We start from the raw sequence: 23486 nt of genomic DNA on the forward strand, positions 1-23486 counted from the left end.
ATAGACAGGGGGAGATTAAGAATAGTATAGAAAATGGAGAAGCCAAAGAACATATATGTCCATATATGGACATGGATCATACATATGTGGACATGAATCCACATATGGATCCACAATATGGATCCATATTTGTCCATATATGAACATGAACTAAGCCGGGGTGGGTTGGGGGAATGCTGGAGAGAGGGTGGGGGGTGCATGGCAGAGGGGAGTAAAGGGGAAAAAATGTGGGAGAAGTGTAATAGCATAATCAATAAAATATACTTAGAAAAATTGCCCTGTTGGTGTGGCTCAGTAGATTGAGTTCTAGCCTGCAAACCAAAGGATCACTGGTTTGATTTCACACTAGGTAGAGCAACATGCCTGGGTTGCGGGCCAGGTCCCCATTTGGGGGCATGCGAGAGGCAACCACATATTGATGTTTCTCTCCCTCCCTTCCTTCCCCTCTATAAAAATAAATAAATAAAGTATTTATATGTATATAAAGATATATATAAAGATGATATATATACATATACATGTACACACATGTGTATATGTGTGTGTGTGTGCTTTTAAATAAGAATATATTCTTTTATTATGTATTTAAAAGAATATACATATTCTTTTAAATAAGATAAAATCACGGTTCTAAACATGATAGTTTCTGCCCCTGGACCTATGCAAGGCCTTTAAACCATAGTTAATCTTCTCTGTACATTCTTGAGTTTGTTAGTGTTTTTTTTTTTTTAACGCAAAGCTAAATTTGACTGGAGTGTTCTGTGTGTGATCTGACCAGCAGAGAAACAAGCCATTAGTTCCATTTTTCTGTATATACAGTTCAGTCAAAATGTTCTCAGGCAGTGAGAAAACCAGACCTAGACTTTATTATAAAAGAATCCAATTTAGAACGTGACTGCCAAGGCAGAGGTCATCATGTCAAAACTGGGAGGAAATGAGCCACAGACAGGGAGGACAGACCAGAGCAGGCGACCTCCTCTTGGGAAGGAGGGAGAGCAGCAGTGGGTCCCGGACCATCTGCTGGTCTTTCCAGCATTCCCGTGACTCTCACACTGGTGAAACGGGCCCAAGCCCAGCAGGGATTCTTTGAATTACAGCAGCACTTGCCCCAAGGCCAAGGTCCTTTGGGGAGGGGGGGTGATGCCATTGAGGACAGTGGCCACCAGAAAGCTCCAAGGCAACCAGGGCCTGGGCAGGTGTGGACTGAACAGTTGGCCTCTGCTTTCTTTCCACGCTAAATTTTGGCCCTGTCTTTTCATAAACCTCACAAAACTAACCCTGCAATTCATGCAGTTGAATTTTTTGGACCTTATTGTTTGTGCTGTAACTGAGACTCATTGTACTTCCAGCTGTACCCAGCAGTTAGGATGCCCGAGGAAGACAGTTCTGGATGGTTCTTGTGCTGTTGGTCTACCCAAAGATAGTCTCTGTTAGGCAGCGTGTGTCTCTTCCAGGTTGTCAAAATGCAACTGGACGGTATATATGCACGTGCTTGTATATATGTGCCTTAGTATGTTCACACATACAGTTTGGATGTGTACGCGTGGTCTGTAGATACATGCATTCACAGACGTGTGCTATAGATGATCAGGTTCCATTGTTATTACTTGAGACAGTGGCTTTCCTGATTCCTGAGAAAGGAAAGTCTCTTTCTGGCTTTATATATTAATCGTGCCGTCTTCCTAGTGAAACTGTTCTGCCGAGGCAAGGGTAGATGAGAAAAGAACACCACTTTCAAAATAGATGTTTTATTTTAGGCCCCCCTCTGCATTTTCTTATCTCAATAATTATTTTCTGCCTAACTACTTCCTAATTTTTGCATCAACAGGGTGATCAAGGGGTCAGTGGACCTCCCGGAGTGCCAGGACAAGCTCAAGTTCAAGAAAAAGGAGACTATGCCACTAAAGGAGAGAAGGTACAAAACAACTTTGTCCACTGAATGCTGTCTTGCTAATTTTGGACAAATTCCAAGGGATAAAGAGAAACCACATTAAAATTCAGTTTGTCCAACTGCATTCACCCCCAACGTGGAAAACAGATTTATGCTCTATCCATCCTATAAAGTATGAGCATCTGACAGCAGAGGCAGCTGGTACTGGGTAGGAGCAAAACTGATTTGAGGCTGACTCACCTAAGTGAGGACTTCTGAAATGCGCCCCGGGTGAGGATGGGCTGGGTCAGCAGAAGGGAGAACCACTGAGGGTAGAAGTTACGCTACAGTTGCTATGATCATCGCCCTTGGATTCGTAACCCAGTCAATGCTAGGACTTGAATGCTGGAGGCCAATGTGAATTTCTTTGTTAATATATCAGAAAAGTGTTCTTTTTTCCTTTCACATGTTCAGTGATATGGCTGTTAGTACTGATAGTCTCCCTCTCTTTCTCTAAAAATTTTTTAGGGTCAAAAAGGTGAACCTGGATATCAGGTAAGTACTATATTCTTGTTTATCATCATTATTTTGTGTGAAAGACCATAGTGTATTGGATTTAAGTTACAAGTTTATTTTCCCTTGAGTGTAATATTTACTTAATTTAATATCTTACTTAAGTATATGAAAGAATCTAACTCTTTCTCTCATTTTTTTAAGGGAGTGCCAGGGGTTGGAGAGAAAGGTGAACCTGGAAAACCAGGACCTCGAGTAAGTGCTGTTAAGAGTCCTTTTATTCTTTATGTAAAATTGTTTTCCTTTCATGTCTAGAATCACAGGTTCAGGGACACAGAAGAATGGAAGAGACTGGTAGGGGTTTTTTGGTTTCTCTTTTTCCTCTCCTGAAGGGCTTTTTTGAAGCCCCTAGGAGTAGAAATGAGGGGAGCTGTCACCGTTTGAAAAAATTCCCAGGAGATGAGGGCCTTTATTATTCACAAACTCCAGGATAGCCCGGCCAGGGTGGGGTGCTCTTTGAAGAGCTGCCCACCTGCTGGTTTCTCACTGACCACCACTGTCCGCTTGCTCAGAACCCTTGGTGCCCTTTGCCGCCTCCTTCCTAGGCCAGCTTGAACCTCCGCCCAGATTACAGATGCGCATCCTGGAGCAGAGATGCTCAGACACTTGTCACCCCTGAATCCGGTGAAAGGAGACCCACCCAGCTTCCACAGCCTGAGCATTTTCACTTTCTCCCCTGAAATAACACAGGAAAACCTCCAGTAAAATCAGTTATCTGGTGTTTACAGCATAGAAGGTTTGGAATTAATCAGGCTCCATTTTTTTTAAATTGAAAAGTCCTCTTCTATTTACACAGAGGTTTCCTGTGAAAGATGACATATGAACTTGGTTGCACTAGAGTCTTGGTATTAAAATATGATTAATTATGAAATACTAATGGTTAAATTTTTATTGTATAGGGAAAACCTGGAAAAGATGGTGAAAAAGGAGAAAAAGGGAGTCTAGTAAGTATTTTTCTGTGATTTTTTAAAAAAGCAAACCATTGCCTTCACTAGCTTACGGTTGTTGTTGCTTCTGCTTCCTTCTAGGGGTTTCCCGGTGACGTGGGGTTGCCAGGACTCCCGGGCCGAGAGGGTTTAAAGGTAAATGGTGGTGCTACTGTGAGTTTTTCCTTTCTTTTGTAGGCCAGCTCAGAAAGTTTTACTAGAATAAAGGACTAAAGACTCCCAGAAATAACAAGTATTTATATTCTACATGAGCAAAAACACAACTGAACTTAGTGGTTTTATTTGTGTGCATAATTTTTTATTTTTTATTTAAAAAATGTATTTTATTGATTATGCTATTACAGATGTCCTGTTCCCCCCCCTTTATTCCCTTCTGCCCTGCACAACCCCTGTCACCCTCATTCTCCCCCCTTAGTTCATGTTCATGGGTCATACATATAAGTTCTTTAGCTTCTCCATTTGCTATACTATTCTTAACCTCCCCTGGTGTATTTTGTACTCACTATTATGCTTCTTATTCCCTGTACCTTTTTCTCATTCTCCCCCCTTCCCCCACCTGCTGATAATCCTCCATGTGATCTCCATTTCTGTGAATCTGTTCCTATTGTAGTTGTTTGCTTAGTTTTTTGTTTTTTGGGGGGGTTGATTGTTAATGTGAGTTTGTTGTCATTTTACTATTCAGAGTTTTTTATCTTCTTTTCCTTAGCAACCTTCTTTTCCTTTAACATTTTGTATCATAAGGGCTTGATGATGATGAACTCCTTTAACTTGACCTTATCTGGGAAGCACTCTATCTGCCCTTCCATTCTAAATGATAACTTTGCTGGATAGAGTAATCTTGGATGTAGGTCCTTGCCTTTCATGACTTGGAATACTTTCTTCCAGCCCCTTCTTGTCTATAAGGTTTCTTTTGAGAAATCAGCTGATAGTCTTATGGGAACTCCTTTGAAAGTAACTGTCTCATTTTCTCTTGTTGCTTTTAAGATTCTTTCCTTATCTTTCATCTTGGGTAATGTAATTATGATGTGTCTTGGTGTGTGTGTGTCCTTGAATCCAACTTCTTTGGGACTCTCTGGACTTTCTAGAAGTCTATTTCCTTCACCAGATTGGGGAATTTTTCCTTCATTATTTGTTCAAGTAAGTTTTTAATGTCTTGCTCTTCATCTTCTCCTTCTGGCACCCTATGATTCAGATGTTGGAATATTTAAAGTTGTCCCAGAGGTCCGTAAGTCTCTCCTCATATTTTTGAATTCTTGTTTCTTCATCCTATTCTGGTTGAATGTTTCCTTCTTCCTTATGCTCCAAACCATTGATTTGAGTCTCAGTTTCCTTCCCATCACTGTTGGTTCCCTGTACAATTTTCTTTAGTTCACTTTTCATGGCCTTCACTCTTTTTTGTATTTTGCAACCATACTCAGCCATTTCTGTGAGCATCCTGATTACCTGTCTTTTGAACTGTGCATCTGATAGGTTGGCTATGTCTTCATTGCTTAGTTGTATTTTTTCTGGAGATTTGATCTGTTGTTTCATTTGGGCCATGTTTTTTTTGTTGTTGTTTGTTTGTTTTTGGTTTTTGTTCTCTATTTTCCCTGTTACGTAGTGAAGGGTAGAGCCAGGGTGGGGCAACCCACATTGCTGCTGTGTTATGATGCTGTATGTGGGGAAGGGTTTGAGAGGGAGTAATGCTGCTTGTTGGGCTCTCCTTGTTGGGCTCTCCACCAGCTTTTAGCCACTTCCCCTAGTACCCACAAGCAATTAGTACCCTTCTGGTGCTGATTCCTAGGCAAGTGGGTTTTTGTACCTTTATAGGACCCTGTGGATCTCTCCAACGAACTCTCTTCTGAGGCTGGGAGTTTCTCCTGCTGCCGCTGCAACCCCTGCAGATTTTTTATTTTTATTATTTTTTTTTGGTTTTTCTTTTTTTTTAAGATTTTATTTATTTATCTTTAGAGAGGAAAGGAAGGAGAAAAGAATAGAAACTTCAATGTATGGTTGCCTCTTGTGAGTCCCCTGCTGGGAACTGGCATGCAACCCAGGCATGTGCCCTGACTGGGAATCGAACCTCGATTGTGTGGTTTGCAGGCCCGTGCTTAATCCATTGAGCTACACCAGCCAGGGTCCTGCAGATTTTTAAAATGAGAGCTTTTAAGGCTTTATTTCTCCGTGCTGGAACTCCAGGTTGTGTGGTCTGTCTTGCTCCTCAGTTGTTCCTCCTAGTTTATCTGCATGCAAATGTGAGACTGCTTGGTCCACCAGGCGCTACCTTGCTCCACCCTGGCTGCCCCTCTCCGTCTGCCCCAGCTGCCCATCTCCACCCCTCCTGCCAGTCTGGATGAATGTTTATTCTTTAACTCCTTGATTGTCGGACTTCCATACAGTTTGGTTGATTTTTGTTTTTAAATTTGTTCTTGTCCATCTTTTGGTTGTGTGAGGAGGCACAGTGCATCTACCTACACCTCCATCTTGGCCGGAAGTCCTTTGTGTGCATAAATTTTTAAAAATGAAATGTTTCATTTAAATTTTAAGTCTGTTTTTGGTTGTAGATAAATTTTTTCTGATTATTAACCACCAGAAAATGCAGGAGGATATTATGAAGAAAAGAGCTTATCTGATTTTTCTCTTACCTAGAGTTAACAGTTTTCCTATGTGCATACATGTACATGTGCTTTGGAAAAAATGGCATTGCATCATGCATCCTGACCTTTTGCTTAATGATATAATGTGGATGTATTTCCATGTCCATAAGTGTACTTATACTTGAACACTTTAATGTCCATGACTTTTACTGCATGGTATTTAGGCCACTTCCACATTTTTATGATTTCTGGTATTTTTGTTCACTTATCTGATCATTTCCCTGTTATAAGTTCCTAAAAATATAATGTTGGGGGTCAACTTTTAGACTCTTTTTTGGGAGCTTTTGCCATGTGCCCCAGATTGCTCCCAGAAAAGCACTTCTGTCAGCTCAGGGCCCTGTCGTTTGGCAGCTGCTGGTTCTGCAACTTTAAACAATACTTGTCACCTTGATAGACAGAAAAAACTCAATTGTATTGTTTTCTTTTCATCATGAACTTAGATATTGCACATTTCTTTTTTCTTTTCTTTTTTTTTGTACACTGTCCTAGGATAAAATGGACATCCTCAGTAGCTTCTGAAGCCAGTACATTTCTGTCACCACAATCACTTTAGCAAACCTGGTTCCCTTCTCTTCTGCAGCATCATGTAGAGTTAGTGATCGAGTTTGCACAGTATTGTACACTTCTGCTAAAATAAGAAATACAGTTGACCTTTGAACAGCTTGGGTTTGAAATGCATGGTTGGACTTACATGTGGAATTTCTTTTGTTTAAAATACATACAGAACCATAAAAGTATTTTGTTTTTTATGAATTTCTTACATTTCCTTTTCTCTAGATTATATTATAACAATATAGTATTTAATACATATCATATACAAAATGTGTGTTAATCAACTATTTATGTTATTGGTAAGGCTTCTGTTCAACTGTAGGCTAGGAGTAGGTAAGTTTTTGGGGAGTCAGAGTTATACATGGAATTTTGACTGTGTGGGGTTGGTGCTCCTAACCCCTGCAGTGACCAAGGGGTGGCTGTCATTTTGAAATATTTATCTCTAACAGTGAGTGCTAAACTAGAGAGAGGACCTCAAGGTTTGTTTATCAAAGCCAGGGACATTCAAATCTTTTACTAAGACTGTCATGTTTTGAGAAAGTAAAATCTTTTAGAATTTACAAGGTAAGTATGTTTAGAATATATAACTACTTTTAAAATTTCACAGATATTTCTAAATTTCTCCTCGTATTTATGAAAAACCAAAACATCCATTTCTGGTTTAATGCATTAGTTTAAAAGAGAAAAATGTATATTTCTGTAATAATGATGTCTCTTAAGACTTTTAAAAGTATTATAATACTTACATAAGAACAACATGTAAAAGGAATTTCTTTGGGTTTTTCATCTAACATGGGTTAAATTAAGCCTCAAAGTGATCAGAATTTATCCAATATTTTCAAGTAATGTTAGATTTTAAGTGGAAAAGAAAAGTCATAAGTAACCTTTATTATGACTTCCAGTGTAGATTCAGACATTCTTACACCCAAAAGCTTCAAATAAAATTATTTTTAAAGAAAATATACTAGGAAACCATAAGCTTTCATATCATTTTCATTTTATTGAAAACCACTTTGTACTAATTCAGTTCACAGATGAGTCTGTTCAAGCTCCCTGAGGGACTGTGCGGTAAACAGAACAAAGACTGCGAGCTCACTCATTGATAATGGGACTAATTAGCCTCCCATTTATGTTTTGTAGAAATCTTTATTCTCATATGTCACACTTATGCAAAGCAAAATAAAATATATTTGCTTTTGTTATAATTGTTACAGAGCGCTTTCAGTTAACTATAATGAAAAATACTAAGGAGAGGAAAATAATTTTAGGACAGTGGGCACAGTCTATGTTTTCAGAAAAATAAAGTTTAACTGCTTTCTGCAAGATGCTCTTTACAGTTAAAGACTTCAGTATAGTCAGAAAATGCTAAAGTTCTTATTTTTTTTGTAGGGAGACAAAGGCGAAGCAGGCCCCCCGGGCCCCCCTGGCACTGTGAGTAGGGGTGATGTGTGCTTGTGAGAGAGCGTCTGAGTGAGGGGGGAAGAGAGAGGACTGGATGGTTGTGCGTGCCTCGAGCTCCACAGCGTGCCCAGAATTACATTTTCATGTAAACGGGCTGCATATAACCTGAAATAATAATTTTATATTTTTTTATGTGCTGGTTTGGCTCTTACTTTTTATTGAATTTTGATAATTTCTGCATGTCCTTGACCACTGAAAATGAAAAATTTATATGTGGATAAAAGTAGTAACAACACACTCTGAAACATTTTTGGTTTAAATGGTCTGTTAAGGACTATGTTAATAAAAGGACAAGTCATTCATAATTTGTTCTAAGCAAAACAATTTTTATTTTTGCAAATGACATTTTGTTCCTTGTCTTATGCATAGTTTCACATATGTGTAATTAATGTATGTAACTTTTTTTTAAGAAGAACATTTTCTATGTTATCAAGTTATCTTTGAGGAATTATTTTTAGTATCTCGTCAGTGTTGTGCTATGATTATTTTAACCATTTTGCCCCAAAGCTTTTCTAAAGCAATGAAAATGTTACCATTCTCTTGTCTGCTGCTATTCTTGCATGTGGTGATGAATGGTTGTGCATGCCATTGTGTATGAGAGAGTGTGAGTGTGTGAGAGAGTCTGTGAGAGTGTGTGAGTGTCAGAATGTGTGAGACTTTGTGAGTTTGAGAGTGTGTGTGAGTGTGTGGGGGTGGTGTTATTTTCCTTAGGCTATATTTTCAGAAATAGGGTTATTGGATCAATTTATCAAACCTTCTGATTAATGCATTTAATATGTCCATATATGCTTAGGATTCTATTTTCCGTATTTCTGCTCTAGCAACAGTGTTCGAATAACCTGTCTGTACCTTAACCTCATCAACAGATTTTAATAATGTCCAATAATTTAATTGCAACAAAGGAATTTTAAGAATGAGAATGCAATATTTGACTTGGTCATCCTCCTTAGTTTGACTAATTTAGAATTGAGTGAACAAGTTCCCTCTTTTTTAATGAGGCCAAAGTGCATTATTTTTGCCCCTATCCCTAGGAAATCCCCATTTTGAACCATTTAATTTAAAAAAAAAAAAAAAGAAAGCAGAAAACCTCTTCCAGTAAAAATTTTGAGTGTCCGGTTACATATTGCTTGAGGAAATGTAAAGGTTTGTTCTGATAGCACTCTTCAAAGTAGAATAGTCATTTTATGGCTTATATGGGCATTTAGCAATTCTGAACCTAAACCGCAGTATTCATATTTTTCTAGCTTTACCTCACTGGTAAAGTTTTTGCCAGGCAAATTGTCACAAAAGAAAGCAGAGGTTCCTGGGGAAGTTCTCTGCAAGGGGGGCATTTGTAATAGTTGTGTTGTATGTTTTTGACTCTCCCTCCCTCACCACTAATTCTTTTCTTTCACATTTCATGAAATAATAAACAAGTGTTAGTTTCTTTATGTCTTCTGCTGTACTGTACAGCACCAGCCGCTCCCACACCCGGCGATGATGTTGTGTTCTGTGTTGCAGGTCGTTGGCCCAGAACTCTTGGGAGAAAAAGGCGAACGGGGCTACCCAGGGCCCCCAGGGTTGAGAGGAGATCCAGGCCCCAAAGGCAAGTTCCTTTCCTTTTTCTTTTCCTCCCTTTCTCTTTCCTCCTTCCCTCCCCCTGCTTACTCTCCTTCTTTTTTTCTTTTTCTTCCATTGTGATACGTACTCATTCGCATCTTGGAAACATCTGCATGCCTTGCAGGACCGTGTGGTGACCGAGTGTCATTCAGCTTGTGTTTCATTGTCACACTGTCTACCCAGGGCCCTTGCCCCTGGCATCTCTGTAGCTTCGGGGGCATTGCATTTCCATGTGTTCAGTCTTCGCTGTTCCCCTTGACAGTGGATACTCACGAGCACAGAAATATAAACCATAAATCAAAAGTGGACCAGTCTCAGTTTGTCCAACTCTTTTTCCCTTTTCAGGTTACCCAGGATTACAAGGCCTGCCAGGCCCCCCGGGTGAGTATCATTAACTGATTTTTAAAGAATACTTGTAAAACTTCTCTGCAGCTTATATTCTGAACATATTTGTCAAGTACATCAGATATTTGCATTAAAAGGGCTAATGGGTTTTTTGCATATTTTTCTGCAATAGTTATGAAAGGAATATGTGTTCATAGGAAAAGTGTTTATTTTGTAAGGTACAGGTTAGCGTGTGGTTATAAACACGGACTTAATCAGTGGGATTTTTCCTGTCTCTCATCAAGTCACATTTACTCCCTCTGGCTCTGATCTTTTCCTTAAAGTTAATGTGTAGAAGCATTTGTTAGCATTTATATGGTAAGAAGCCCACCTACTTGATTTGTTAACTTGTCGAAGCAGTCCCCTTTTGGTGATGGTCATTAGTCATTTCACTTTGAACAGACCTAAGAAAGTTAGTTTGCGCTGTTGACATTAAACTTGTGATTATTTAGATGAAACTTTGTTCTGGTTTCAGGCATTTCAATACCTGGGCAGCCTGGTGTTCCTGGCTACCCTGGTGAAAGAGGAGAAAAAGGTGACCAAGGACTTCCAGGGGTGTCTCTGCCAGGACCAAGTGGAAGAGATGGACTCCCGGGCCCTCCTGGGCCCCCTGGACCTCCTGGACAGCCAGGCCACACGAGTAAGTTCCGTCTGGGGCCATTTCACGTGCTGTCCCATCAAAGATAGGATGCCAAGGCAGAGCTAGCCCAGATCTTTGAGGGGCTCCAGAGTTCTCCATACAAAGGCTGCTGTGTCCAGTGATTGATGAATTATTTAATCTCATTTAGGTATCTTTGCAAAATTAGCTGTGCTACAGAAAGGAATAGCAAAAAAAATCATAAAACTGGTTTAAAGGAGTAAGAAATACATTAACTAGCTCAGAATCTCCTGGTATCTAAAGCTGAAAAGCAAACCAGTTGAGTTGTACAGTTCTTACTGAAAATGGAATGTATTCTAGCTTATCTAGAGTCACAAACTCATAATGAGACACACACATGCACATGCACACTAAGGGGTTGTGTGGCTACCGGCTGCACAGTCTATGTGGTAACATAATGAAGGACTTCAAATTTGCAACGTACTTTGCATGGATTTTTCTTACAACAGTCCTTCATGAAAGCTAAGCACAGAACATCGAACTCTTGATTCAGTTCAGGGGGGTCTTATGATCCCAAAGTAATATCAACACAAAATATAAGAAAATGTCAGAGGATTTAAGTTAACAGTGTCAATGGGATTGATTTCATGTTTTCAGAGCAGGTCCTGCTAATTCCCTGTGGGGCGGTTGGTGGAAGATAGGCTCGTTCGCCTTAAGTTCAAGGTGGTTTATTTGCTGGAGTTCAAATGTGTCTTTGTCAAGGGGCGTTCTCATAGATGAGGCTCCATGCACAGGCAGATATGGACCAGATGGAACAGTTGGTTCCAGGTTTGAAGCCTCACTACAGATGCTCAGCATGAATTTCCTTTGACAAGTTGCTAATAGGAGGAGAGGATGGATCATCTGTAACTTAGGGAGACTTCCTCCCCTTCTCTCATGGGCTAGTGAAACGTGGAGAAGGAAGATGAAAGACTGAAGTCCTGCAGGCACTTGATCCAGAGTCACTTTCGCTCTGTGTGTCTGAGAGAAAGTTTTGAGCATCAGAAGGGCCTTTGGCTCGCTTAATTCACTCAACGAGCACTGGAGGGACCAGGAAAGGCCAGGCAGGACCAGTGACAAATCCCTCAAAACCACTCTGCCCTCTTGGTGCCTGCATTCTATGGGGGGATGTAAACCAAATAAGTAAATGTTGTGGCGTGTAGGAGATGGTACATGCAGCCTAAAACAAGCAGAGAAAGACCATACAGAGTTCTAGGGGTGGGCGGGTTGGTGGGTCATAAAGTTGTCATTTTAAACAGTGATGGGTGAAGGACGTGAAGAAGGTGAGGGAGCCATGGAGAAATCTGGGACCTTTTTTCTTTCTTCTTTTTTTTTGTAATTGTGCCAGCGCTGAAATATACACAAATTTCATATAAAGGAATGAATTTTTTTCTACTGTTAATTGAGGGTCATGTGCTGGCTGAACACATTATAATATCTAGCCTGCCAATTTGTTAGGTTGACCTTTTTTTGTCTATGTAAATTAAATGATTCACGGTCATAGAACATTCATAGATAATTTATAAATGAGATTTTTATTCAGATTTGCAATGTATGTTAAAGAGGCTACATTTTAAAACTAATTGTCACCTTGGGACCTGTCAATTGCTCATTAGCCATGCAATGTAGAGCTTTCTACTCTTTAATTCTGTCCCTGTGTTTTCGTTCCATGTGGTGGCAGCCAGCCCTCAGTCACCATGCCTGCATGTATCCTTACTGAGCAGGCCGTGTAGATGTCCAATCTGAACTTTTCTGACTCCTCAGAAATAACACTACATTCTTGCTTTGACTTAAAATTGTTTTAAATTGGTTTTGCTGAGGGTAGAAAGTTGCTTTCTTAGCAAGGATGTTAAGGGATTCTGCTTGAGATGAGGCTGTTAGGAGGTATGTTCTGGAAAAAACAGTAATGATTTTATGTCAGTCAACATTCATGAGGCTAGTATCCAGAACCAGGGAGTTCATATACCCTAGTCGGGGATGCTAGTTCTCAGTAGTCAAGGCATTTAGGGACTGCTCCTGGACGCATAAAAATGGACTCCACTTTGGTCAAGACTGATGGGGTCAATGCGCCAGGTGGGAAAGGAGCCAGCAGGAGCCAGGGCACCTGAGGACAGAGGTATTGTCCTCTCCGCCTCCTTATACCTAAGTTTTACCTAAAGAAGCTCCCAGGAAAATGGAAACAACCAAACAACAAACAAAGCCCTAGCCCTGGCCAGTGGCTTAGTTGGTTGGAACGCCATCCCATACACCAAAAGGTTGAGGGTTCCCCATTCCCAGTCAGGGTGCATACCTAGGTTGTGAGTTCACTACCAAGTCCGTGTGGGTACGAGAGGCAGTCAGTCAGTGTTTCTCTCTCACATCAATGTCTGATTTGCTCTCTCTCTCTCAAATCAATAAACCTATGCTTGGATGAGAATTTTAAAAAATCATAAAAGCCCCAGATTGCTTTCTTTCTGGACTTTCATTCTTAGATATTTGAAGCTAACTTTTTCCTCTGAGCTTTAAACAAAGTCATAAAATAGGGAGATTTGGGCCTTTTTTTAGATCTTTTTGTTTGGGAGAGTCACCACAGAAAGTGGGTGACTGCTGAGATTCTCTCTTGGTCCTTTTTCTGTTCTGATGAGAAGTCGGTATGGAGGGGAGTAGGGTGGAGGAGGCAGGAACTCGAGCTCAGGAGTGTTTGCACTACAGTCAGGATGTAGTAACCCTGCATCCTGGCCTAAGCTGTGGGTTAAGTTACTCCGTCATTTGTCTTCAAAGACACAGTGTGCCTCTGAACCCACAACAGATTGAGTTAGCCTCACTGCACTTCATTTTCTTGCTGCTTCACAGAAATGATGCTCAGATTTGACTAGGAACAACTGCTTAGAGGCATTTCCCCATAGACAAGCTGCATCTCTACAGTAATAATTACTTTGCTATAAATTTGCTTAGAAAAAGTAAGAAGTAAACTGGTTCAAGTCTTTGTTTTGAATCCACAGATATATGACGATGGAGAAACCACTTTTTTTGAGCCTCAGTTTCGTGATCTGTAAAATAAGGATGTGTATGTGCTTTGCAAGACAAGAATGAAATAAAGTACAGAACAGGGCTAATGAAGTAGGTTTTAGAATTGTGAAATAGATGGCTATTTAGTGATGGCTTGTGGTGGTGAGTAGAGGGATGAATGCTGTGTGTGCTGGTCATGTTTATAAGCAAACTAAAACCGGATTTCTAATACCAAATGACCTAAAAACACTTTGGTTTTATAACAGAGATTGAATTAGAGAGGGTGGAAATGCCTCGCTTCCATTTGATGGAAATGATCCAATAACTTTCAAAATCCATTTCAGATGGAATTGTGGAATGCCAGCCTGGACCCGTAGGTGATCGGGGTCCTCCCGGAATTCCAGGGCATCCAGGATTGGCAGGCGAAGTTGGAGAGAAAGGTAAGAGATTAAATTTTTTTAAATGATGATGTGCTTGGGCATGTAATATATGTCTATGTACTTACTGTCTTTGGGTGGACAGAGTGTATTCTCCCTTTATTTGGGACTTCCCTCTAAGTCCATTCTAGGGTGTGTCTCTGTACAACTCTGCTGGTATTGTCCTGTTGTTGGGATTTTGAGAGACAGCTGTCACCTGGGAGGCAATAAAATACAGCCCTGATATCAGTTACTGCCCTTTACCCTCTCCATGGCTAGCAGGATAAATTTTCAGATTGTGCCTTACCTTGATTTTTCAGTTCAAAGTTTGAGAGTTCCTTTTTCAAAGAAGGCACATCTTTCATTCAAGCCAAAGCACAAGTGCATAGAATGCTCACCACCCCTAATCAGTGTGAGCAAACCTGCAGATTAGATCAGCTGACTCCACCCAGGGCTCTTAATTTTATCTTTATTCTTTTCAAGTGGCTGCTACAACGTCAACACAGGACACCTCAAACCCTTCAGAATCTTGGAAACAGTAGACAGTCACTGCACTAACATGTGGGGGCAACTTCCCTCAGAAGTCCCCCCAGGCGCCCCGGGTGAAAGTAAACATGACCAAGACGTGATGTGATCTGCTTGGGGAGGAGAGGTGGCCATTTTCCCAGAGGAAAAAGGCCGTGAGCAATGGCCAATTTCTCAGGGGAAATAGTCATTGAACTCCCTCCTCCAGGGGCTTTTATTGGGTTGTAATACACAGGAATACAGGGCACAAGGATCAAACAGTAGATAACATTTCAAAGAAATCAGAAGGCTAAGTATGAGTCAGAGTCTGTCAGGAACAGAGTTTTAGGGTTTCCTGCTCGAACCCTTAACATATGAATGAAAGCACTCTTAGCAGAGCAGATTTCACAGGTTTATCAGGAAGTCTTTGTGATGCCAGATTTTTCCCCAGGACACGCTCTAGCAAGGCAAGGAGCTGCACCCTTCTCCATCGGGTATCCAGGCTTAAGGGGATTAAAGCCAGGAGGCACTTCTCCCACAGAACATGGGGACTCGGGCTTTGCCAAAGCCAAGGGGCAAGAGTCTATTGCTCCATCTTTGTTGCAGCCCCCCCAAGTCCCTCCATGATGGCCTCCCAAGTGATCAAGTCTGACTTAGGTTGCCCCCCTGCTGTGAGGGGGGTCTTACCCGTCATTGACTTCCGACCAAGCTTTGGGGGCAGGGAGAGGAAACTGAGGCAGCGTTTGCTACCAGAGACAAGCTTTGTCTCCTGTGGCTTGCATTCCAGAGGTCGTCCCTTGCCCTTAGCCACAAGGGGTAGAGATACAATTCCTAAAACCAGGCAGAGCGGTCTGCAACACTAACAGTCCTATCTTAGACTATAGTAAACCAGGGGATAGTCTAGTCTTTTGTCTTAGTACCCAGAGGGTGGAACAAATAGGAGGCTGCCTCCCAAATCTACCCAACGGTATACCATTTCTGTTTTCAGATTGCCAAGAATTTTTGCTGTTCAAAAGTCTAACATACAAATGCTTCATGGAGAAGGGTTTCAGCTAAGTCTTAGAATTCTGATAGCCACACGAGTTACAGAACCTTTGATGGGAGTAATCTTAGAAGTCATCGGGGCAAGGAGAGGGTGCCACCAATAAGTGTCATTTCGATGAATGAATCTTTCTAGTTACCAGATATTTAGTACTTTCTGAGATGGAGTGTGACATTTTATGACGGAGCCAATGGTCATAAGGTTTTTTTGTACTGAGATTTTGTTTATCCATCTCCCGAATCTTAAGAGAAGTCTCTTTCTTCCTGTGTCTTCATACTTCTGCTGGAGAAACATCAGCCTGCCCAGACTGTGGTGTCAGTACCTCTCCCTGCCCACTTCTGGACCCACAGGGAGAAAGGCACAGAATTACAGGGCACTCAGAACTTAGCTGGACTGTTAGCAGACTCGCACTCCTGTGTCTGTCCCACTGATGGGCTGCTGCTCTGCCCTGTGAAGAACACAAAATGGAGCAGGGTACCTCGCCCAGAGTTCAGGGACGTGAGGCTGCCTGCATTGGTCCTTTCTCTGCTCCTGACAACTGGCCTGCTGGAGAAGAGTGTGAGACAGCAGTGCCTGGGGCTGGGAGCGTCCGTTGGGGTCAGGGTCAGAGCACAATGGTGATGCAGACCAGCCTCTATGACTTTTAAGCATGGGCTTCTCCATGTTAGAACGTAGTGCATTCTGCTCTACGTTAAACCCAATTTGTGCCTTGATACCAGACATTTTAAGGTTTAGGACACAGATATATATCTAAGACACCCTAAGGCCTTTTAGCTTAATTTGAAAGTTAAGATACAAGATATTAAAATTTCCAAAGAAGGCATTTCCTTCCATTTTTCTGTGCTGTAGTCCCTCTACTTTTCCATTTCAATGTCAGGTCAGGTACTAGTTCTTGCTTTTGTGGCTTCTTATTCTCAACTTGTTACGTGGGTTTAAGTCCAGGAATGATAAGCATGTAGAGTTTGCTAACAAAAAAAAGAATGATGGGAAGTTTTAGAGTGAGACAAAATTGTAGCCATCAAAACTTTTCAGGCTGATAGGCAAAATTGAGTTCTGGATCACATTTTCGTAACTCGTTAAGAGTGCATCAGTGATGACCCAGAAAGTGTGCCCTGTGACAGAGACACACTGCAGATTAACAGCTAGAGGTGTCTGGGGCAGCGGTTAGGTGACTGAGAAAACACACATTTGGCCCTCACTGCTATGGCTCAGTTGGTTTGAGCATCATCCTGCAAAGCGGAAGACTGCCAGTGTGATTCCGGTCAGGGCACATGCCTGGGTTGCGGGCGCGGTCCCTGGTTGGAGCAAGCACAGGAGGAATCTGATCGATGTTTTGCTCTCACATTAGTGTTTCTCTTTCACATTAATGTTTCTATCCCTCTCTTTCTCCTTCTCTTCCCCCTCCTTTAAAAATAAAATAAAATAAAAGAATACATATTTGAATTCATCACTATGAAAATGACATCTCCTTTGCCCTTTTCTGGTCTGTCACTATACTGCAGAGACTTCTGTTCATGTGTTATGTAAATACCTGTGTTTCCCTTTTTTAGGTCAAAAAGGAGACAGTTGCCTCCTCTGTGACACAGAAGGACTTCGTGGACCTCCTGGGCCCCAGGGACCCCCAGGAGAAACAGGTAAGACCCTAACTGTGAAAGGGACCATGTCTGAATTTGCTTCAACAGGTTTGGACCTTCACTATGAAAGTATCTTATTCTTTGAGAGACCTAATTTTCTGCATTCAAAACTAAAGCATAATAATGAGAATGTTATGCCATACTTTCAGGATTTGTCCACTTGGTTTAAAGTTATCACGATGGCCTATAAATTCAGTATTCAGTGTCATTAAAATGTCCTAAAAATAGATATCCTTAAAAAGGACAGCAACGCATGGTTCACTCACCTCTGCAAATTTCATTATCTCAAAGTTAACTGGGTGTTTTTACTTGAAGTGGTCTGGGGAGGTGTGGGGGATGCGTAACCATCCCACCTCAGTGTGATTTGCATGCATTTGGGGTCACTTGGTCCTTTCTGAGCCCATCTGGGATATTTTCATGATTACTTTCTTGAGGTTCTTCAAACATCGTTCATTTTGTGCTTTGAACCTTTATTTTTGTACTTTTGAGCCTTGAAAAAATTAAAAAGCTTTTGAATTATTAGGAAGTGTCTCATCAATAACATGCTATACTTTTTTTCTCTGTCTCTTCTGAAAGGTTTCCCAGGACAGCCAGGGGCCAAGGGTGAAAAAGGGTTACCTGGCAGGGACGGTCTAGAAGGATTGCCCGTAAGTAAACCTATCTGAGTTCATTCCTTATTAGAGGCTGCCACCAAGCAAACTTACTAAGGTGTATGGTTTTGCATTTGCAATACAGCTTCCATCTTATTTGGGAGCTGGTAAAAGTATCTCTTTGCCCAGCAGTCTAGCATGACCCCCAGTGTCCCCCTCACTCGTTCACCTCAGAATGAGCAGGAATCCAGAACCTGCATCTTAACTGCCTGTCTTCTCACCTGGTCAGAATTCAGTTGCCACTTAACTTGTGTTCAGGAGCAGCCAAATGCTGGTGTGTCACCTCCCCACTGGGTCTCTGGGATGTCTTGGAACAAGTGGTGTCACCAAGAGTCACTTCTTAGCAGCTACGCTGTTGAGTTGACTTGTCCTTCTGCACGGTCATTGCTTGTTATACCAGGTGATCTAAAGGCTTGTGTTCATGGATCAGTTTAGCACCAGCTGTTCCCAGGAAGAGAAGGGGGAATACTGACCTGTTTCTTTTTAGGAATTTGAAATATTTTATTTCTTCTCTGCCTACCTATCACCAACCTTTATTGTACAGATGCTTTTTCATATCTGTAAATGAAATACCTCCATCTCAGGGACATGAAACCCTTCAGTTAATCAAAATGCCAGCTAAGAAGCTAACTTTCCTACTTCATTTTGAAAGAAACCACTGAAAAGAATAGTAATAACCTTAAATATTGAAGGACATTATTTTATTCCAAATAATTAGCTCAATGTCTCAAGCTTTTAGATTTTAGGACATTGTTGTCCTATTTTCTTGGTTCTTGAAAGTTCTGTAAGCATTAGCTGGGTTCTACAATTACTTTTTATCCCTCTGTCCTTTTCTTCTTCTGTCATAAATGGAACCTCAGATCTTCAGCATTATTCTTTTTTGTTGTAGCTCTTTAACATTTATGTGTTTTAAAAGTATTACTGGATGCATCTATAAAGGTGGGTCAGGGCAAAAACAAGCTGAAATGGGAATGAAACAGCTGGAACTCAGCACTGATTTTCTCCTTTTGAAGTTACATCCTGAAATCCCTCTTTCCAGAACTTCCCTGGGCCTGGGGAGATAAGTGAGAAGTTGCAATTGTTTAAAATATTTCTAAATGGATTAGAAGTTCACATAGCTGGGAAGCCCTGAATGTGGCCATGATCAAAGACAAGAGCTTTGAAGGAGGCAAGAAAGGATGCTTTTAACCTCTGGACAGAGCCTTTATCTACGTGGCCTTTCTGGAACTCTTCCTGCTGCCGCTGTGCCTGAAACCCAGTGCAGGCACCCATTTCCCCAGCTTCAAATCTAATAAAAACGGTCAAAGAGGAAGGAGATGAGAGAGAATGATGGTGGAATAGAAGTCACAATCAAGAAGACAGTAAAGAAAAACATACGACAAAAATTTTCATTTCCATCAAGAGCTGCTTTCTCTAGATGGAAAAATGTCTAAAATTGTTTTATAGGTGAATAACTTAATTCAGAAGATAGTAATTTTCCGTTTATTTGAAGCTCTATCATAGCTACGTGGTTTGACTAGCTCAGAAGTGTGGTTCTCTTATTTCGAATTTCGCTGGAGGGTAAAGAGGTATCCAGGAACCTGTGGTGGTGCATAGTGGAAAGTAGTTTAAAATGAAAAAGCGAAGTGCTCTGATTTTTCATTTGATTGAGGTAGCAGTTCTGTGGCATGTTCCTTTGAAAGCTGAGTGTGTGATTTTTGGAAAGAAGGACAGATCACAAGAGTCTGGTTCCTGCCGGACGTTGAAGCCCAAGGTGCCTGGGCAGGTTCTGCGGTTGTTGAGAGGAGATAATTGAAATGAGCTCCTCCCAGCTTTTCCCACAGTGGCAGCCCTTTTAGAAGCCTCTGATTCTAAAGAGGCTTCTAAAAGGCCACATACTTGTTGGATCACCTCTGATTTGTGTAGTCGGTGCTAAATTTTCAAGGCAGTGTTTGATTCCTCCGTATTTATCTTCGGGGACGTGGATCAAAAGACCTTTGAATTGTTTAGGATTAAGAAGTTCTGTGGCAGAGTAACTCCATGAGATATCATAAGGTCATAAGTGCCCCTTTTCAAAAAATAAATCTAGATTTCTCCTTTGAGTGACACCCGACAAGGTCATTGTTATTAAAATTAAAAACTATATTTTCTCACCCTATGCTCACAGTATTAGAAAACTTTGTATTTCCAGTCTGTGAATAATCACCATAAAATAACATAATGATGCCTCCTGGTTGAGATAAATATACATTGGTAATAATTTCTTGCATTGGTATTTATTTTTTGTTGGTGAATATTGCCAGTTCAACATAGGCTTCCCCCAGTATCTTCCTAGTTGCAGACATTAAGGACACAAAGGTAGAAAGCCTTGGTCCTGTCCTCAAAGCCCTGAAAGGCTAGTACAAAGTCAGATGTGCAAGCAGAAGTTCCTGATAAACAAAGCCATTTTTATAATGAGAATTAGATGCTGCACCATGGAAATATGGGAGAGAGCAGCCAGTACCTATCAGGAAAGGCTTCACTGAGGAGTCTAATTTTAGCCGAGATTTAAAGATGCATCAGAGCTAATATTAACCCAAAGGAAAAAGCTACAGAATACCACAATACCTTTCAATTAAATAGTGAATTTTGCTTTTCCTTTTGCTACACTTTCTGGCAGGTGGCTGGTAGAGATAACATGTTGCCATTCTTGGGACAAGAGCAAATAGGCTGGGCGTTTCCTACCTTTCCCCAGTGGATCTAAGTGAAGTCCTCTGTTGTGAGGGGCCAGCTGCATCTGTCCAGGACAACTTTCTGCCATGATCCAAGTGTTCTCTGTCTGGACTGTCCAACTTGGTAACCACTGGTCACTGAGAGGCTACTGAGTCAATGAAGTGTGGCTAGCGTGACTAAGTAGCTGAAGTTTTAGTGTTATTTAATGTAAATTTTTAAAGAGTACTGGGCAGTGCAGACATGTTGCTGACTCTCCAGGCTCCTGGATGGGTGCTAGATGGTGCTGGTTGTGCATCTGAGACAGTGTACGTGTGCCGTGTTTGTGTAGAGAGAGCTTCCATTCCTTAGCTGGCAGTTTCAGCCCTTAGGCAGCAATATGGGCAGGAAAATAAGTCAGCCCCGTTTAGGTGAGTCCCCAAACTGACTGCTTGTTTGGCTTGAGTGGGCCTCGGGACCTCTGCAAGCCTCCCCTCAATATTTGTGTATTAGGCAGCTTTATGAGATTACAGCTAATTCTTCAGTGCTCATGTGTTGTGGGGCTAAAGTACAGGCTTTGCAACCAGAAATGAACAGTTTCTGACTATGTAATCTTGGATATTACTGAACGTCTTAAAGTATTTGCTCCCTTATCTCTAAATGGTGCTTTTAATATTTTCCCTTCAGAGTTAGAATAAGAATCAAGAAATGATATATGAATGATTAGGACATGTAGTAGGCACATAATAAGTAATAGCCGATTCTTAAATCTAAGGATTGTATGCATTTTGGTGTATCTTTTGTCTTCCAGCTCCTTCCTTTGAGAAGTACGTATTACACACCCACAGTAAGGTGTGTGTATGTGTGTGATTCCCATATATCCAAGAACTGTTGGAGAGGGAGTTTACAAAAAAGATTTCAAATTAAATAAGTTATGCAAGAGTGTAAATTCTGCCAAGTCAGCAGGGAGGCTGAAGAGATTTCTTTGTCAGGCCTCAGAGAACAAGTAAGGGAGACAGTTATTTGAAGCCTTGGCCATTTTCCTTGTGAACCCCAATTCTCAGAGTGGCTGAAGGCGCAACCATCTATGGGTGTGGGCATTCCTTGAGGATTTAACTTCCCAGGCACTGAAGAATGTTCTAGTATTTGTATCTTGAGAAAGTCAATTCTGTTCTGCCGACTGCTCACAGTAATTTTAGAGTTGGCCCAGTGCTCACCTCCCTGAGTTTCCTGTCTCTCTGCTGCCCTGGAAATCCTTATCTCTTCCGGAATTTGGAGTGTAAGCACGAAAGGAAGCCTGTACAATTTCAATCACGACTAAACTTAGAGCGAACAAGGCTCTTCCTAGCCCTCACTGACGTCACCATCTGCGCCTTGGAGCCATTTGCCTGGTTTCTGGGCCCAGGAAGTTATATACATTCAGTGCCTTCCAACAGTTGCTGAAATGTTCTTGTGGATGTTTAACAGTTGTAAGGGACCAGAGAGTTATGTAAGAATCATTTAGTGATGTCAGAGTTATGTAGAATCATTCTACAAGCTAGGGACCCAGTGCCATGCCATTGTTCCCCCCGTTCGAGTCCAATCTCTGTTTAGAATAACTAAAAAAACAATGTTTTTAACGTGTTTTTACAAAAAGTAAGGTCAGACCAGGCCTTATCACATGGCTCCTAGAAAATGAATGAGGAGAGCTAAATACATTCTCATTTTTCAAGGTTGTGTGTTATCAACCTCGTCGCTGACTGTGTGATCAGTCATGCTGGTTTTCTCTACAGATGAACATCTTCAGTGGTGTCATGAAGTTTTGTCCTTGTAGGGCCCTCAAGGTTCACCAGGGCTGGTGGGCCAGCCAGGAGCCAAGGGAGAGCCTGGCGAGATTTACTTTGACGCTCAACTCAAAGGCGACAAAGGAGACCCTGGTTTTCCAGGACAACCTGGTATGCCAGGCAGAGCAGGGACTCCTGGAAGAGATGGCCATCCAGGTCTGCCCGGCCCCAAAGGCTCTCCGGTATGTGTATTTTCAGACTTTGAACATGCACTTCAAAACAGGCATGTAGAAAATTAATGAATAATTGCCTCTGAAATGGGAATTGTTGTTTTTCACTTAAATGGTAGTTATTGTAAATGAACTTGTTTCATGGTTCATGAGCAAATTCATGTTTATGAGTTTCGGGGTGAACAAACTCACCGCTCAAGTTTATGCTGATGGTGCTAAACGTGCTGATTTGGCCGTTAGATGATCATGGATCATTGTCTTCTGATGCATCGGGGGGACCTGAAGAGACTTCCTTATGTCAGAAGGGTGATGGGATTTCAGGGTATTGGGGGTCAAATCATCCTTTAAAAGAAGATACCAGAAATAAATAACTCACTTTTGGAAGTGTCTTCTTATGTAGGATAAGGGAGGGAGGATGATTGCTCAGCTTAGAGACGAAACTGCTGATTTCATTTAGTAACTCCAAGCTGACCTTTGTAGGAGGGTTATAGTAAATAAATAGCGTAAACCTGTTAAACCCTGGTACTTATTTACTCCAGAGTGTGGAAACACGTGACGTGGACAGGATTATTGGTATGTCTGCTGATAGCGTTTCTTTTCCTCTTTTCACATCAGGGTTTAATAGGATTAAAAGGAGACCGTGGCCCCCCAGGAGGGGTTGGATTTCCCGGCAGTCGTGGTGACATCGGCCCTCCTGGGCCTCCAGGGTATGGACCAATAGGCCCTGTTGGTGACAAAGGACAAGCAGGCCTTCCCGGAAATCCTGGACCCCCAGGCCAGCCAGGTGAGGCCTGAGGACCTCAGGTGGAGCACAAAGATGCATAAGGGTTGTGAGATGCGGGGACGAGGGTTTGGTTTCAGTTCTCCTAGGGGTGCCATGGGAAAGCCCTTATTTGGCCTTTTTGTATCCTCGTTTGTATATAAAATGGGCCA

At 41.5% G+C, this 23486-nt stretch overlaps 1 protein-coding gene and 1 non-coding gene across 4 annotated transcripts in view; one reads left to right on the top strand and one right to left on the bottom strand.

Annotated features, from left to right (window-relative positions):
• COL4A1 (collagen type IV alpha 1 chain) overlaps positions 1-23486 on the top strand; it is a 152606-nt gene that overhangs the window by 93096 nt on the left and 36024 nt on the right. For all 3 annotated transcript variants that reach the window (XM_037038353.1, XM_037038352.1, XM_037038351.1), the window contains exons 13-26: positions 1829-1915; positions 2399-2425; positions 2588-2638; positions 3343-3387; positions 3472-3525; positions 7968-8009; positions 9540-9624; positions 9984-10019; positions 10498-10662; positions 13992-14087; positions 17160-17243; positions 17820-17890; positions 22374-22565; positions 23169-23337. In XM_037038353.1, coding sequence (XP_036894248.1) covers positions 1829-1915; positions 2399-2425; positions 2588-2638; positions 3343-3387; positions 3472-3525; positions 7968-8009; positions 9540-9624; positions 9984-10019; positions 10498-10662; positions 13992-14087; positions 17160-17243; positions 17820-17890; positions 22374-22565; positions 23169-23337 — 1204 coding nt within the window. The remainder of the gene's footprint in view (positions 1-1828; positions 1916-2398; positions 2426-2587; positions 2639-3342; positions 3388-3471; positions 3526-7967; positions 8010-9539; positions 9625-9983; positions 10020-10497; positions 10663-13991; positions 14088-17159; positions 17244-17819; positions 17891-22373; positions 22566-23168; positions 23338-23486) is intronic.
• Positions 6505-6637, bottom strand: LOC118981575 (small nucleolar RNA SNORA66). Its single transcript, XR_005065370.1, has one exon. It is a non-coding gene; the product is annotated as a small nucleolar RNA SNORA66 (small nucleolar RNA).

Source organism: Sturnira hondurensis, unplaced genomic scaffold (assembly GCF_014824575.4).
Source record: "Sturnira hondurensis isolate 20B ecotype Veracruz unplaced genomic scaffold, ASM1482457v3 Scaffold0024333, whole genome shotgun sequence".
In the NCBI taxonomy this organism is placed as follows: domain Eukaryota; kingdom Metazoa; phylum Chordata; class Mammalia; order Chiroptera; family Phyllostomidae; genus Sturnira; species Sturnira hondurensis.